This window comes from Meriones unguiculatus, chromosome 20 (genome assembly GCF_030254825.1).
Source record: "Meriones unguiculatus strain TT.TT164.6M chromosome 20, Bangor_MerUng_6.1, whole genome shotgun sequence".
NCBI classification, from domain to species: Eukaryota; Metazoa; Chordata; class Mammalia; order Rodentia; family Muridae; genus Meriones; species Meriones unguiculatus.
Window position 1 is genome coordinate 38,512,529 of NC_083367.1, and position 18,376 is coordinate 38,530,904.

At 40.9% G+C, this 18,376-nt stretch overlaps 1 protein-coding gene across 2 annotated transcripts in view; it reads left to right on the top strand.

Annotated features, from left to right (window-relative positions):
* Ros1 (ROS proto-oncogene 1, receptor tyrosine kinase) overlaps positions 1 to 18,376 on the top strand; it is a 133,313-nt gene that overhangs the window by 52,632 nt on the left and 62,305 nt on the right. The window contains exons 22-28 of one of the 2 annotated variants that reach the window (XM_060373298.1): positions 1,160 to 1,422; positions 3,958 to 4,021; positions 4,307 to 4,509; positions 7,268 to 7,473; positions 8,880 to 9,157; positions 10,586 to 10,765; positions 17,333 to 17,532. In XM_060373298.1, the coding sequence (XP_060229281.1) occupies positions 1,160 to 1,422; positions 3,958 to 4,021; positions 4,307 to 4,509; positions 7,268 to 7,473; positions 8,880 to 9,157; positions 10,586 to 10,765; positions 17,333 to 17,532 (1,394 nt within the window). The remainder of the gene's footprint in view (positions 1 to 1,159; positions 1,423 to 3,957; positions 4,022 to 4,306; positions 4,510 to 7,267; positions 7,474 to 8,879; positions 9,158 to 10,585; positions 10,766 to 17,332; positions 17,533 to 18,376) is intronic. The other variant, XM_021653063.2, reaches the window with a different exon arrangement.

Consider the following 18,376-nt stretch of genomic DNA (forward strand, 5'->3'; position numbering starts at 1 on the left):
CTTTGTCAAGATACCTCAAGTATTTCTAGAAGAGGGAGATGAATTTTTATGGTCACAGAAGACTTTAGCTGGATTGTGAGAAATAGTATAGGAAGGTCTTAAGTCATTGTTAGTTCATTATCACCATAGCAGTGAACATGATAGCACAAGGGCAGGCATGGCCCTGAAGCTGAGAGCTTTATACCCTGATCTACATGCAGCAGGGAGAGAGAAAGACCCTGGGCCTGGCATGAGCTTTTGAAACCTCAAAAGCCAACCCCCAGTGACACACTTCCTTCAACAAGGCCATACCTACTCCAACAAGACAATACCTTATAATTCCACTAAGCATTCAATTATATGAGCCTGTGGGGGCTGTTTTTACTCAGACTATCACAACTATTATACCACAAGAGATGAGAGTGTAAAAGGGCCTGGGGATGAAATAGAGGTGTGAGTGAGAAAAACTGGGAGGCAGTGAGACTGGAAATGGGGAAGGTGTCAGACCCTGAAGAGGACTTTCAAGACAGAAGAAGGATATGTGGAATAGAATGCTCCAGGAATACATGACTTAAGTCAACTTTAGCGTAGTGGGTGATGGGATGCCCAAGCCGTACTCCTGGGATACCTGTCAGCCATATGAGGGTTAGTATCAAGAGGACCAGAATCCCTATGTGCTCTATTTCACTCTTGACCTGGGGAAGAGCAGTTGTAGCTAATGACCCTCCCCCCCTAATAATTAGCACCAGTTAAACCACTCTATCAGGATGAGAGTGAACGTTCTATTTTCCTGGAAATAACCAGTCACATTTCAACTGTCTGGGACACAGGTGAGAAAGATGAGCTTAAATAGTAATAAGAGGACAATGGGTAGGATGTAACAACACCATTGGGTAGAATGTAAGGATGCCATGAAGACTTGCTGAAATATCAGGGTGGGCTTCTGAAGAAACCTGTTGGTTATTCCTCTAAGCAGAGCCTTAGGAATGAGAAAAATGGGGCTGGAGAGATGGCTCAGCCGCTAAAGGCTGGGCTCACAACCATAAATATAAGAATGAGAAAAATGAACTTCAATGGTCTGGTATGAGAAATAGTTTTGCTAAGATGTCCACACCATGATCATCAGTAGTAAAACCAGCCCTATGTTATATTCTGCCCCATCTGTGTGTCTACTTTTCAGTTCCATCAGCACCAGAGAACCCCAGAATATTTGTATTATCAAGCAGAAGATACGCCAACAAGAATGAAGTTGTGGTAGAGTTTAGGTGGAATAAACCTAACCATGAAAATGGAGTGCTAACCAAATTTGAAATCTTCTATCATATATCTAAACAAAGCGGCACAAATAAAACAATGGAAGACTGGATTTCTGTCAGTGTCGCACCCTCAGTCATGTCCTTTCAGCTTGAGGCCCTGAGTCCTGGGTTTATGGTTGCTTTCCAGGTATGAGAGAGAAAGCAGGGGTATGCATCTTTTTGTTTTTAGAGTTTATTTTTATTATTTTATATTATGTTCTTGCATTTCTGCATGTGAATATGTACAGGTATGTGTAGTGGCCATGGAGGCAAGAGATGTTGGATTCACTGGAGCAGGAGTTACAGCAGTTATGAGCCCCACTTGTGGGTACTAGGAAGTGAATTTGAATCCACTGAAAGAGCAGTATGTTCTCCTCACTGTCTCTTCAGCTCCTGTGTGATGAAGCTTTATATTTTGATTGAGAGTCTAGCATTTAATGGCTGAGCTATCTTTTCAGCCTCCATGATATGAATTTTAATAGTGTCATAAGGGGTGGTTAATTACCACTTGAGTTAAATTACCCCTGGGTTAAGAATTCCTGCTTTGTCCTCATGGTGGTGGCACATGCTTTAAGTCTCAGCACTCAGGAGAGAGAGCAAGATGGATCTCTATGAGTTTGAGACAAGCTTTGTCTACAGAGTTAGTTTCTGGAAGGATAGTTTCTATCCTTCCAGAGAGAGAGAAACCTTGTCTTGAAAAAAAAAAAGGCTTAAATTTAATTCCACTGTGAGCAGAGGAAGCGAGCAGTCAGAGATGTACATAGAAGCACAGCTTGGGTAAAGGATGTTTTGACAGCAGTCTTGCATTCAGAGTTTTGTTCACATTTAGAGTAAGGCATTATGTGTTTGTGTACTCATAGGCTACCTACCATGATCAGTTATTTTGTGCTCTTTGTCACAGTTGATTCCTGGATCTGTCAGCTAACTCCCAAGGCTGCATGACTAGGCAGTGATATGCCACATGCAACTTCTGTGGTCCTTTGCAACATGTGGCAATTATCTCTGCGAATTACCTGAATGCCCAAACTTGGGACTTCATAAAGAAATAGAAGTTGAGAACTTGCCTAGCTGATCTCTCACAGGAACCATCTGTCCACTAAGAGCAAAAATTGATGAGGAATCAAGAAAAGAATCTAGTGCCATTTCATTCTAATACTTTAAATTTATGAGATACATTTTTACTTAAAATAGATAGCTTGATAATTTTCATTTCCTCATCAACTACCATATTCCTTTTTTCTAAATTTTCTGTTCACTGGTATTTTACCTGCATGTGTGTCTGTGTGAGGGTGCTGAATAGCCTGGAGCTGAAGTTCCAGACATTTGGAAGTTGCTATGGTGGCCCTGAGAATTGAACCCAGGTCTTTTGGAAGAGCAGACCATGCTCCTAACCACTGGGCCACCTCTCCAGCCCCTCAATTACTATATTCTTGACAGCAATACATATTTACATTTATTTTCTACATCTTCTGGGGATAAGTGTTTTGGATATTATTTGGGAGGTTTTGGTTTCTTATGAATATTTTTGGTACAATTCAAATTTAATAATTATATGAATAATTTGTTATGCCTATATACTAATCAAGAGTTACATAAGTGGTCCAGTTATATCCATATTCTAATTGTGTCTAATTTATGTGTAGCTTCAAATTTCAGTCAGTAGAGAACCACACAGAGTGATAGGTTTAGATACATCTAACATAGTCTTATTCAGAGTTGAAGACTGCTTGAGTCCACCAATGCACACACAGGCATTAGTACACAATACAGTAAAACACATTTAGTGCTGAAAGTATACTAAGACAATCTTGTACTTTCTCGATAGAGCCCTTCAGATCCTGTACTTTAAGACCATCACCATATATGCCAGTTTTCCTTGTAGGCTACTTTACATACGCAAGGTTTGGAAAAGGAGATGATCTATTACATGATAAAATAGATTTAAAAGTTAAAGTGAAGACTTTCCTGTTGTCATGTAGCATGACACAGTGAAAAGAAAATATGCAAGTCTCAGAAGATAGGGCCTTTCTGCAGTCTCTACCTGTGTGCCGTAGATGAGCTTACTCATAACCCTGACCCAGTTTCAACTCCTACGTAGCTGTGAAGCTTCAAAGAGAGTGCATGTGAACTGCATACTTGCTTTCATATACAAGGAGGCTTGCTTATTTTCTCCTTCTAAACCTCCTTTTAGGAAGTGTTGTCTTTTTTTTAGCTTGCCATAATTTGTACGGTCTTATATCTGCCAATTATTTTATATAATCTGTTTTTGGAAAAAAGTTGAAGACCTTTTAGTTATTTAAGAATATTTGTTTGATGAGTAAAGATTGTATATGTTCCGGGCGTGATGACTAGTGATAAGTTGAGCTTGTATTGGGTAAGAATTAACACAATCAAATTAGTCAGTACAGCACCACATCTGTGTTACCCAATAATCTCCAGACCTTACCCACACAATGACAGTTCTTACTGTTCTTCACACTTTTCTAGGTCAGGAAGCCAACTGTGGGTACAGGCCAATATTTTGTCTCTCAGTTATTTATTATAATCTACTTAAATATAAACAATGATTTCATATTAGGAGTATACAATGAATACCGCACAATTTAGCAGTCTTAGAATTTACAGCTAATAAGAACACCTATGAGTACATTTTTAAAAATTTCTTCCCCCCCTTTTTTTTTAGGTTCGAGTCTTCACGTCCAAAGGGCCAGGGCCATTTTCTGATATAGTGATCGCTAAAACATCAGGTATTTGTTACCTAAAAATCTGTAAGTGATGATTTGAAAGTATACATTTTTGTTGTTAGGTTTAGGAGTAGGAATGCCAGCTCTAGATTAAACGCTAAGGTCAAATAAAATATGTTTTCCACACCAAAATAGTTTGAAGAAGCTCGGGATCAGAGGGCCTAAGAGTTATCCTCGAGTCTGATGTGTTAGACCAATCTGAAGCGCGCGAAGATTTCAACGCTGCTGGTGGTTTCTAACCTGAAGCTTGTTTCTTATGTGCACTGTCCACTTACGTTTCATTTTCAGAGATCAAACCATTTCCGTATCTCATATCTCTTCTTGGCAATAAGATCGTGCTCCTAGACATGGACCGAAGTCAAGCTGTGTGGACATTTTCCACGGAGGGAGACATCAGCACGGTGGGGTACACGGCAGATGATGAAAAGGGGTATTTTGCTCAAGGAGACTCGCTCTTCGTTTTGAATCTGCACAATCGTTCTAGCTCTAAGGTAGTTCCCTTTGGGATTCTCTTGACGTGAAGGATGTAATTAAGATGACTGACCAGTGGATCAACCCTCAAGATTAGGATGATTGAAATAGTCACTAATGTGTGGCCATTGAGCCACACATGCGTAAATACAGAACGAGTTTTGTGCACACGTCCGTCAAGACCGGTTGCTAGGTGTTTGCTCCTGGGGCTATTGACGCACAGTGACTTCTCTTAGAACGCGTCTCCGAGAGAGTCAACCTAAACAGAAAAGAGAAAGGTTGCTCTGACTCTTCGTTCATAGTCCTTTGGCCTTGGTGATTTTGAGTATGTGCATCCTCATCATAGACTCAAAATGGTAGGTACTGTACCGAGCTGTCCAGCTGCTCATCTCTTATTCAAGAGAGGAGAGGCAGAAAGAGACCGCAGCCCCACACCCAGTTACCCAGAGGTACCCTCACAAGGTAGCCCCTCTAAAGGCTCACCTCTTCCCAGTAGCTACAAGGTTTGGACCATAGGCTTTGCGGGGACCTCCTAGGTCTGAACTCTAAGAGGAGGCAAAGCGTTACAGGCCTTGCTCTTCACAAAGCTGGTCCGTGGTTACTCTGAGACCAGGAGGGCAGTACTGCGTAATGACTAAGTGGGGGTGGGGGGGGCTTTAGTGTCTGATTTCACGAGACTTATTTATGCGCCTTCTGCGTAGAGAGCAGAGACCAGAAGGTATTGAGTCTGTAAGCGGGATCTGACCTTCGGGTTCCCATGGAGAATAAATGAGGCAGTCGATTACCACACGTAGCACAGATGCCTGTCTGTGGTAGCCGTTCACTAAATAGAAATTAACATCAAAGACAGAGTAGCGTAACTGCTGTCCAGAGGGCAGGTTATGCTGCTCTGTAGAAAGTCGAAATCTGTTTTGCGTAAAGGTGAGCCAGGTGAAGGTGGGGGATAAAAGCAGCAGGGGGCGCGCCAGGGCAACGGCAGGGAACCGAGGGCGCCATAGTGTGCTTGGCAGAGGCGAGGAGAGAGAATCTGAGCGGTAAGGGTGATAAATTAGGCTGGGATTGTGGGTGGGATAACAGCTAAGAGTAAGCTGTTAGCTAAGAGTAAGCTGAAAGCTAAGAGTAAGCTATTAGAGATATTTAGTGAGTCATTTACTGGTCAAATTGAGAGTTTTGTTTTTTTTTTTTAAATTTTAAATCTTTTAAAGTTTTCATTTTATTGTATTATTTTTTAAATTTTTTAACTATTTTACTATTATTATTTAATCAGTCTCTCAGATATTCTACATAGAATTGACATACAGGAAGTTGCAGTGAGTAATGAATGTCATCAGAGGAGAAAAGACAAAAAGGAACATTTTCTTGTTTTCCATAGCAACCTCCAACACATTATTTATAAATCCAAATTGATAACACAAAATCTCTAGCATTTTCCCATGTTTATATATAATCTGAGAACAAAAACTTAGCTGTATATTAACATTAGTAGAATTTATTTTATTCTTTTGTTTCAAGATACAGTCTTACACGGTACCGGCTGACCTCAAATTAACTATGCAGCCGAGGCTGATGTGGAATTCATGATTCTCTTCCTTCCACCTGTTCAGTGCTGGCCTTACGGATGCTCACCACCACGTCCAGTTCCAAATTATGTGTTAGAATGAGCTCTCTTCAGAAGTTAGGTGACAGCGAATGAGAGGAGAAAGGAGGTGACAAGCTGCGGAGGGATTTCCATGCAGACTAGCTCCCCATTTAGTGATGTGAGAAGAAGGAGACACGTATATTCAGCATGACTCCTTGGGTTAAATGTTGGGCATCTTTAACAATACAGAGTGTGAGCTACACAGAGGTTTAGGGTAGGGTAGGTCAGTGGGTTCTTAGTTTTGGAGTAACTCCCTTGGAGATGTTCACCAGGCAGTTTGCTATTTGAGTTCCCCGAGTGAAACGTCTTGTCTAAAGATGAGGAGTTTTAGCCCTGGTCTGTAGATTGGAGCTGAAGCCAAGTGACTAAAATAATCTAGGGAGAACGGACAGTGTGACAAAAAGGCTTGTGTTACAGTTGTTGCTATAGAGAGTGGGTGAGGCTTGGGGTTACAGAGGAGTTCAATGAACAATGAGGTGAATAGTCACAGAAGTTTTCTTTCTTTTTTTATATATTTTTTAATATTAGTTACAGTTTATTAACTTTGTATCCCAGCTGTATCGGGCTCCCTCATTCCCTTCCAATTCCCCCTCCCTCCCTCATCTCCTCCATGCCCCTTTCCAAGTAAACTGATAGGGGAGGTCCTCCTCCCCTTTCATAACAGGACAGGAGCCTACCACAGAGGGCCTCTGAAAGACTCCACCTAGCAGTGTATCAAAGCAGATGCTGAGACTCAGAACCAAACCTTCGGCAGAGTGCAGGGAATCATAAGAAAGAAGGGGGAGTTAAAATGACCTGGAGAGGACAGGAAGTCCACAAGCACCAAATTTATCTGGGCACAGGGGTCTTTTATGAGACTGTTTCTCCAACCAAGGACCATGTATGGATATAAGCTAGAACCTCTACTCAGATGTAGCCCACGGTAGCTCAGTATCCAAGTGGGTACCCTAGTAAGGGGAACAGGGACTATTTCTGACATGAACTCAATGGCAGGCTCTTTGACACCCCCCACCCCCATACCCCCACCAAGGAAGGAACAGCCCTGCTAGGTCACAGAGGACTTTGCAGCCAGTCATCAAAGTTTTCAAGTGGAAAAGAGAGAGTAACCTTCTTGCCTGTGCTCTCTCCCCTGTGTTAAGGTTTTCCAGGATGCAGTGGTCTCTGATGTTACAGTTATTGCAGTTGACTGGATTGCCAGGCACCTCTACCTTGCTCGAAAAGCGTCACAAAATGGAACACAGATATTCGATGTTGACCTTGAACACAAGGTGAAATCCCCTAGGGAGGTGAAGATTTGCAAAAGGCCTTCAACGATAATTTCTTTCTCTATGTATCCCCTTTTAAGGTATGAGTACCTTTATTGTGATGAAATAAATATAGATTGTAATGTAACATCTTTGCTTAATATTAAAAGCCAATAATGGTAAAAATAAGATGCTTAAAGGCTCATGGGTAACTTTATTTTTTTGTTTTGTTAGAGGGTGTTTCATAGCTCAAACTGAGCTGGCAGTGTAGCCACTGATGACTTGAACTCCCCAATCTTCTGGTCTTAGCTCCCAGTTTCTGGGAGCACATGGTTGCACACTATATTAAATTTCAGTGAATAATTCTGAGCCAAGATTGGTGATCCATATGTGTCATTTCAATCACTCATAGTCTGAAGTACCTTCAGTGGCCATTAATGGTTGTAAATTCTGAATATATTTTCAGATTTTTTCAGTATGCCTTCCTCCACTCTCTGTTTCTGTTTTGTAATGTCAATAAACAACCTAGTTTCAAAATGGTCTAGGTCCATGCTTGTGGTGCAATTAAAAATGTCCTTTCTGGGCTGGAAAATTGATACTCAGTTTTGTCTTAAGACTATATTATGAAGATATAAATTTTATGAAGTTGGGTGAACCTAGGCAGAAGCAGAAGCAGTGTGTGTTCAAGGCCAACCGCAGTGATTTAATGAGACCACCCCCAACTCAAAATGTGGAAAATAAAAGACTAAGAAGTAAGCCTCAGAGACAGAATTTTCATCTAAACTCCAGGTTTAACTTCTACCATATAAATTTTTGATCCCACAAGCAACAATTAAGATTATAATCTTAATACATGTTGAAAATTTGGCTAAGTCACAGATAGGCTAATTACCAGAAGCAAAGCCATAACAAATTTTTGTAGCAGTGAGTTTTATGACTGTTCCAGGTGGTAAAGACGAGAAGTAGATAAGACAAGGACAGGGTGGGCAGCAGCTGTGGCCCAACAATAAAATTTATATTTTCATAATATAGTCTTAAGACCTCCATTCAGCAACTGAGTATCAATTTTACAGCCTGCAAAGGACATTTTTAATTGCATGGACCTAGGTCATTATGAAACTAGGTTGTTTATTGACATTATGAAACAGAAACAGAGTGGAGTAAGGCATACTGAAAAAAATATTTGGAATTTAAAGCCATTAATGGCCACTGAAGGTGCTCAGACTGAGTCCAAGGTCATTAGAGCTCAAGGCTTTGGCTGTAGCACATTAATAATAATAATAACAATAATAATAATAATAATAAACATTGGCAATATTGAGTTGGACTTCCTGTGACCTCCTCCATTTCAGAAGGAAGTTATTTGGTGTTTGGGCATGCTTACTCCCTAATTAAGCTGCATTTGTGCACTCATTATTATACATGAATCATCTTCATTAGAAACTAATATTTGAAGTGACATATTTTCTTCATTAAATTGAAGTTATTTCCCCCTTCCTCCTTATAGTCGCTTATATTGGACAGAAGTTTCGGATCTGGGCCATCGGATGTTCTACTGCAGTATTAGCAATCACACCTTGTGTCCTGTTCTACATGCCTCAAACCAGTATGGCAGGAACCAATGTTCTTGTAATGTGACAGAGTCTGAGTTAAGTGGAGCAATGACTGTTGATACCTCTGACCCAAAGAGACCATGCATATACTTTACCAAAGGACGAGAGATCTGGGCCATGGATCTGGAAGGATGTCAGTGTTGGAAAATCATCACGGTACCTGCCATCCTTGGTAATGTTCTGACGTGTGCATTTCTATTCTTCCTTTAGATAGGTTTCATGTAACCCAGGGTGGCCACAAATCCACTCTGTAGCCAAGGATGCCTTGAATTTCTGATCTGCCTTACTCTACCTCCCAAGTGCTTGAATTTCAGATGTGGGCCATCGGGTTTAGTTTCATGAAGTGCTCGCTATTGAACCCAGCAGCATGTGCTAGGCAATCTCAACTGAACTCTATTTCCAGCATGTTTATCATCATCTATAACAGATGATGTTATCATCATTTATAACAGCTCTGGAAGAGCTGGCAAAAAATATCTCCCCAAACTTTCCTGTCCATTAGGAAGAGCTTGCAGGGGATGGGGTTAGTAATACACTTACAGGGATGCTTAGTTAGTAATACACTTCCTGTACAAAAATGAGAACCTGAGTTTGAATCACTAGCACTCACATAAATAGCAGTTGGTGATGCATACCTGTAGTCCTAGCAGGAGGGAGGTGGAGACAGGGAGATCCTTACAAACTGCTGGCCTGAGCTGATGTCTAGCAGAATTGATGAGCTCCGGGTTTATAAATTTTGATCTCACAAACACCAATTAAAATTATAATCTTAGCTTGGCATGATGACACATGCTTTTAATCCCAGCGCGTGGGAGGCAGAAGCAGGCAGATCTCCATGAAGTTGATACCAGGTTAGCCTACATAGTGAGTTTCAGGATAGCCAGGGCTACATAGAAAGACCCTGTCTAAAAACAACAACAAGAAACCAAACCAAAATAAAACAAAACAAATTATAACCTTAATCTAAATTGAATTTGACAAATCTGAGATAGGCTAGTTACTAGAAGGAAACCCATAGCAAATTGACATCTGACCTCTACATATGCACAAAAGTGCATGCGTGCATATGTGTGCACACAGGCATGCCTACAAACACAAGCATGAACACATATACCATAAGACATATACATAAAGCAAAAAAAAAAAAAAGTAAAAGGAGGATTATTGCAGGTTTGGATAGACTGATCAACTGTGAAACACTTTCCTTAAAAGTGTGAGGACCTGAGCTTGGGTGTCTGGTGCATAGTGTCACACGTGTCTGTAATCGTGCAATGGCATGATAAGAGGCAGAGGCAAATGAACCACTAGAAGGTCATTGGCCAGCTAATATTAGCTATTTGGTCATGTTCCAGACCAATGGAACTGGTAACGAGAGTGTTTGCTTTGATTTCACTGGGCCAAGAAACAAAGTGAGAAAACTGTTGAGCCAAATGGCATCAAATACCTTTTTATATTGAAAGATTTAAAACCCAGGAGAAACATAACTTCATATGTTATTTAGAGAAGAAAACTCTGATGTCTTAAGACATCTACTTTTATGTTATTTTGTGTATTTCTTTATCTTTTTTTTTTTTTTTTTTTGCTTTGTGTTTTGAATCAGCAGGAAAACGAATCGATAGCTTAACAGTGGATGGGGAATTTATATATTGGATCATCACAAACAAGGACCAGACACAGATTTACCAAGCAAAGAAGGGAAGTGGGGCCATCCTCTCGCAGGTGACGGCCCCCAGGAGTAAGCATGTCTTGGCTTACAGTTCAGCTCTGCAGCCTTTTCCAGGTAACAGTGTTGTTCACACAACACACCTGTTTCCTTCCAAGGCTGTCTGTCCCTCTGGTCTGTGTGTTAGGCCCTCGCTTCTACCTCATGCTCTGTCAAGCCTGCCTACTGTTTATGCTGACTCACAAATGCACACAGCTTGGAACAGTAGCTATGGGAGCCCATGACCCGTTCTCTCCACCTGTCCTTGATCCCTTCTGTCTGTTTTAGGCCTTTCAGCGGTGTCAAAAGCACTTCATAAAGCCTCTGCTCTCTTTCAAGGTCAAGTGCTGTGTTTGTTGAACTATCATGTGTTAGGTATTACATAGATTAAGTAGACCTGTGTTGTAAGGCATATTATAAGAAGTGCTTTAGAAAGAAGGAAAATGACTTGGGTCAGAAACTCAGGTCTATGTAATGAAAGAGGAGTGTCAGAGAAGCAAGTATTAGAGGGAAAACAAGAATGATTATTTCTTTGAGTTGTTCTAAATGAAGACTATTCACAATAATAGCAACAGTGAATTTCCTTATGCATGCTTGTGTGTGTGCTTATATGTGTGTGCATATGTTTTATAGCTACTTCGCTTGTTTTTCAACTTGTATAGAAAATAAAAAGCACATTGATTTGTAAGTGACATGATCACTTACCCAGCAAATCTGGAAGAGCTGGCAAAAAATATCTCCCCAAACTAGTAAGTAATCTGGCAAGTCTTCAGAATGCGGCAAAATTAACTTTTCAGCAACAAAGTCAACTTTACAGTAAAAGTAAGCCTATTTATATTATCATCTCCCCAAATGAAACACTTGTATGTAAGTCTAACAAAATATGTACAAGTGCTGTATGATGAAGTCTACAAAATTCTGGTGGGAGTACTCAAAGGAAAGTGAAATAGATGTTCACATAGTTTATATTAGGAATATGAAGTCTATTTGTAGATTCAATGCAGTCTCCTCAGCATCCAGGAAATGATCTCGTGGACACTGACAAGCCAAGTGTAATGTTTATATGAAGATCAAAAGAGAAGCTAATATAGTATCAAAGGAAAAGAATAAAGTTGAGAAGTATGAGCTGATCTGAAGACTTTCTACAAAAGTTATAGTTATCAGGGCCCCATGACATTGAAAGACAGTAAATACAGGCAGATAAACAGCACTATAACTAGAGAGCTTGGAGTCAGACCCTCACCAATATAGTCATGGAAATCTTTGACAGAGGGATAAAAGTAATATAAGGGAGAAAGAAGAATATTCCTAACAAATTAAGTAGGAAAAAACCTTTTATGCAACACAAAAGTTAGCTAAGAATGGAACCATAAACCTAAAGGTAAAATGTTTGGAGCAAAAATAGAAAGGAGCGGTGAAGCTGTGAAAAGATGTGGAGAAAACACACAAGCATAGAAGGCAATAAAAGAAACCAAACTGAAAAAGTCACCTATGGTGATCACTTTCTGTGATTCCAACTGCATGACCTTCTGCAAATGCAGAAACCATAGCCACAGTGTGTTGGTTTGTTCTTGTCAACTTGGCATAAACGAGAGTCGCCTGGGTAAAAGAGAACCTCCGTGGCAGAATTATTTCCATCAGGCTGGCCTGTGGGCCATTTATTCTGCTTTTATTGAAAATAGGCTTTTCCCTCATATAATGTATTCTGATTACAATTTCCCCTCCCTTTACTCTTGTTTCCCATCTGGATTCACCCCTTTTTTTTGTCTCTCAGCATTTTCTTGGCTGCTATTTGATGTGGGAGGGCCCAGCCCTCTGTGGGTGGTGTCATCCATAGACAGGGGGAGTATAAAGAAGGCAGGAGAACAAGCCAGAGGAAGCAACACAGTAAGCAGCATTATTTTTCAGTCTCTTGCTTCAGTTCCTGCCCTGGCTTCCCCAAATAACGGACTGTAACGTTGAAGCCAAATAAACCCTTTCTTTCCCAAGCTAATTTTTGTAAGCATTTCTCACATCAACTAAGAGGCAATCTAGGATAGACAGGCCGTAATGAAATCATTGGTCACTAGGGATTGAGGGGAAAAGGGATACTAGGTGGAGTGCAGATTTTGTTTTAGGTAGTGATTTTGTTTAGGTAGTATCTGTATGATACTGCAAGAGTGGAGTCATCCCATAAATTTTCTAACTCATCAAACATACAGCACAAGAGAGAAGCCTGATGTAAACTACAGCATTTAGGTAATAAAATTTTCCACTAGATTCATTGATGGTAAATCAGGTGGTCCTTTGATGATGATTATTGGTAGCAAGGGAGTCTATGCATTTATTGAGACATATGAGAGGGCTCTCCGATTTCATAGCAGTTTTACTGTGAACTCCAAACTGCATTAGAAAATATTGTTGATTAAGAAACCAAATACACCTAAAGAAACTAAGCAAGAAGGAGGACCCTGGATAAGAATGCTCAATCTTCACTCAGAGAGGCAAATGGGATAGATATCAGAAGAAGGTGAAAATAAGGAACAGGACAGGACCCTACCACAAAGGGCCTCTGAAAGACTCTACCCAGCAGAATATTAAAGTGGATGCTGAGACTCATAGCCAAACTTTGGGCAGAGTGCAGGAAATCTTATGAGAGAAGGGGAAGATAGAAAGACCTAGAAGGGTCTGGAGCTCCACAAGGAGAGCAACAGAACCAAAAAATCTGAGCCTAGGGGTCTTTCTGAGACTCTTACTCTGACCAAGGACCATTCATGGAGATAACCTGGACCCCTTCACAGATGTAGCCCATGGCAGCTCAGTCTCCAAATGGGCTCCCTAATAAGGGGAGCAGGGGCTGTCTCTGACATGAACTCAGTTGCTGGCTCTTTGATCACCTCCCTGGAGGGGAAGGGGGAGCAGCCTGACCAGGCCACAGAGGAAGACTATGAAAAACAGTCCTGATGAGACTGATAGGCTAGGGTCAGATGGAAGGGGAGGAGGACCTCCCCTATCAGTGGACTGGGGAAGAGGCATGGGAGGAGATGAGGGAGGAAGGATGGGATTGGGAGGGAACGAGGGTGGGGCTGCAGCTGGGATACAAAGTGAATAAATTGTAATAAATTCAAAGATATATTAAAAAAAGAAACCAAATGTTCCCAGCACTCAGGGAGGCAGAGGCAGGGGGATCTCTGTGACTTCAAGGGCAGCTTGGTCTACAGAAAAGTCCAGGCAGAACACCAGAAGGCTATACAGAGAAACCCTGTCTCAAAAAACCAAACCAAACCAAAGAACAACAACAACAACAACAAACAAAAACAAAAAACCAAACAAAATGCACTCTGTTTGATGTTGAATAACAACCCCAACACATATGTAGCCGCAGAGGTCCTAAGGGTGGCACGAATTTTCAGTATAGAAACTGCTGTCTAAAATGCTATCATTGGCATGGAGAGAAGCCTCCTTTTACAGTGCTGTAGTTACATTTGGGAAGAGAACTTTACCTCCATCTGCTGGAGATTTGGGGCAATTACCAGTGTTTGCTCCTGAGTTATCGAGCATCTTCAAAATGTATGGGATTTGAAAAATGGAAGAAGTGTATGGCTGGATCTTGAGGAAGCGCTATTCCTAGTTGTCTGAGGAAGCGCTAGATTGATTTTCAAAGTTGTTGTTCAAGTTTGCATTCACACCAGCAATGGAGGAGGGTTCCCCTTTCTCCATACCCTCTGCAGCATGTGTTGTCCCTTGAGTTTTGATCTTAGCCATTTTGATGGGTGTAAGGTGAAATCTCAGAGTCCTTTTGATTTGCATTTCCCCGATGACTACGGATGCTGAGCATGTGTTTCTCTGCCATTTGATATTCCTCTATAGAGAATTCTCTATTTAGCACTGTACCCCATTTTTAATTGAATTACTTGATTTGTTGCTTTTTAACTTCTTGAGTTCTTTATATGTTCTGGATATTAGCCCTCTGTCAGATATAGGGTTGGTGAAGATCCTTTCCCAATGTGTAGACAGTCATTTTGTTCTGATGACAGTGTCCTTTGCTTTACAGAAGCTTTTCAGTTTCATGAGGTCCCATTTTTGGATTGTTGCTCTTAGAGCCTGTGCTGTTGATATTCTGTCCAGGAAGTTGTCTCCTGTGCCAATGAGCTCAAGGCTCTTCCCCACTTTTTCTTCATATAAAAGTGAGTTTGATGCTTCTTGTTCTTTTGCTTTTTTCTCATCAGGATGACACAGCACGAAACCCTATCCTTTATAAGTCCCTCCCTCCTTTCCTCCCAATCCCTCCTTTTCTCCTCCTTCTTCACACATGCCCCTCCCCAAGTCCACTGATAGGGGAGGTTCTCCTCTCCTTCCTTCTGATCTTAGTCTATCAGATCACATTCGGAGTGGTTGCAGCTGGATTTTTGTTTGATATAATTGTTTTCATGCCCCGGTTCTCCCATTTTGGAGCAAGTATTTCGTTTTGATTTCTATAAAAGTCCACAGATAAGAGATTTTAGACTTTTTTTTTTTTTTCAAAAAAGGAAAACTTGGACTTCTAAATACTGGAATTTGGACCTTTTCAAATGTAGACTGTACTTTATGGTGTGCTAGTCACGTAAGATCTTGGGAACAAACAAGAAATGAAAAGTTAGGGGTTAATAATGATGGCTCTGTATGTCAAATTGGCAAAGGGTCAATTTTGCTGGTTAGTTCATGCCAACTTAACACATCTGAGAAGAAGGAGCTGAGGAGGAGGTGTGCCCATAAGGCTGAACTGTGGTCGAGTCTGTGGGGCATTTTCTTGATTAACGATTGGTGTGGAAAGGCTTAGCCCAGTGTGGGAAGAACCACCCTTGGACAGGTGGCTCTGGGCTACACAAGGAAGTAGACTGAGCTAGCCACAAGGCCCAGGCCATTAAGCAGCATTCCTTCATGGGGTTTGTTTTCAGCTCCAGCCTTTAGAATTCTGTCTTGGCCTCTCTCAAGGATGGACTGTAAACTATAAGCTGAAATAAACTCCTTCCACTCTACAAGTTGATTTTGGTCTATGTTTTCTCACAGTAACAGCCACACATGAGAAGAAATGAAGCCTTCAGTGGAGCGTGCCACTCCTTGGCTAGAGCACACAACTGTTTTCTGTTCCTGCTGTAGTCTGTGTGGCTACTGCTCCCTCAGTTTTTTCAGGGTACGACATGTCTAGTTAGGTGTTATACATAGGTAATCCATCATGCCATCAGCGTCCTGACTTCTATCTTTCCTTCATTTTTGTTGTTCTTTGACACCTTAGCTAGTCTTGAGCTCATTGTGCAGTCCAAGCTGACCTTCAGCTCTTTTTTATTTTAATGTTTTTATTAGCATATATTAATTATACATAGCAATGGGTTGCATTATGGCATATTCGTACATGTACATAAAATATTTTGATCATACCACGCATTTCCTTCTCTTAGTCTTTCACTCTTATATTCTTCCTCTTCCACCAAGCCCCTTTGTGCTAGTTGGTATAATTTAAAAAAGCTTATTTATTTAACAACTGGTGTGTGTGTGTGTGTGTGTGTGTGTGTGTGTGTGTGAGAGAGAGAGAGAGAGAGAGAGAGAGAGAGAGAGAGAGAGAGACAGAGACAGAGACACAGAGAGAGAATGCAGAACCGTGCTTACCATGGTGTGTATGTAGAGGTGAGAGGTCAGTTTTCAGGAGTCCTTTCTCTTCTTCTACTATGGGTTCTGGAGATTCAATTTAAGTTGTCAGGTTTGCATTAAGTGCCCGTACCCACTGTGCCAGTTTTCCAGACCCCATTCCTCATTTTCTACTTTCATGTCTTTTTTTTTCCTGTAACCTAATAGATTTCATTACCGTTATTCACAGTTGTTTGCATCAGAGCCCGTTTACAGAAGCACGTACCAGTGAATTATATCACCAAAAAAAATGTCTCTTTCTCATCAACCATTATTTGCATATAAATCCATGCGGGAACCCTTTGAGCCTCTTCCACTTTAATGACAGGGTGTAGACGGGTCAAATTTTGTGGTGATCTTGTGCCTGTGGTCATAGCATCAGTGAGTTTAAGACTGCAATAGCATGTCATACACAGACGTTAGTATCAAACCCTTGATCCTCTGTGCCTTTGCCTCCCAGTTGCTAGCCTTGCCCTGGCAAGCATGTGCCAGCATATGTCAGCTAGCTTCAAACTTAGCCAGCGCGTGTCTTCTAGTAAGTTCTTACAAGATTGCTCCTGCTCCTAGTGACATGGTGGCTGCATCTTAGGCAGGGAGAAGGTGAGGGGGAGTGACGTCTTACAGCAAATTTGCTCCTCATCACCAGTGAGAGAAATGCCACTTTGGAAGATACTGTACCAAGGCTGTGCATCATGATTGTCCCAGCTACAATAGAACTTCAGAGAATGAGTTTCCTCTTGGCGTGCTCTTTTAAACATCAGACATGTGTGAATCAGAAGAAAAAGAGGACACTGGGGAGGATTTAGGATAGTTTGCCACTGCCAGGGTCAGGAGATAAGCCATTTTGTTTTCTCAAAGTGGATACAATATCAAAAGCATTTCATATTTATCATTTCAAGTAAAAGTTCTGTATACTCTACCAATTTGTTTCTAACTTTTGCTGTTACCTGATAAAACTTCTATTCTTTCTATCCATGTTTCTCCTTTTTCTTATTATTTTAGATAAAGCATATCTGACTCTGGCTTCAGATATGGTAGAAGTAATTATATTGAATGCCACCAACACCAGCCTCACACTCAAATTACCTTCAGTCAAGAGAAACTTCACGTGGCATGGCATTACCAGCCCCACACCAACATACCTGATTTACTATAAGGAAGCCAATAGGGCAAATAGCTCTGACGAAAAACACAGAATGCTGGTAAGTCTGGAGTGGCTGTTTTTATAAGATGCTTTTTTTTTTTTAATGTAAACTCTTCAACCACGTGTTCTGACAAAGATGTTTTAAACTTCTTTGTTTTAAAGCTCTTTCTTGTCAATGACTGATCAAAGCATATTGGTTTCTAGCCTTCGTTCCTGGGAGTAAGTTAAACATTAGGGAAACTTATTAACACTAGCTGTGGCTTGTCATGGTAACTATTGCTTTTGGGTCCTGAGAGAACAAAGTTTGTTCCACTCCCTGATTGTCCCCAAGAGTGATAGAACCTTGTTCCTACGACCAAGCCATCAAATGGAAGTGCCAAGGAGTGAATGAGGCAGAAGGAGATGTGACTATCATGTGTCCATTCATAACACTTATTTAATTTAAAGAATATGTTTTTGCCGATTTGTTCTTTGATGTAATCTAGGGGCTCCACCTGCTTGTTATCTGTCCTTGTTTCCCTAGTTGTGTGGGATAGTAGACATATATTAGACAATGCACTCATTGTCCCTGGTTTTCTCTGTCTCTCTGAGACAGCATCTTACTGAATAGTCTAGCTGGCAGGAACTAGCTCTATAGCCCAATTGACCTTGAATTTGCTGCAGAATACCTTGCCTCTGGTCTCATGGTGTTACAGGCATATATCATTGTGCCTGGATCCAGCTATTTCTTGATAAATGAATCGCCACTGTTCACCCCAATTTGGTGTTGTTTGGTGTTTGGCCATTAGAGTAACTGAATAATCTCTGTCTAATATTTTGCTTTGTGCTTGCTTTATTTAAGTAATTCAAAGAGGGAAAATTGATTATCAGCTTTAGGCATTAGATACTGTGCTCTACGTGTA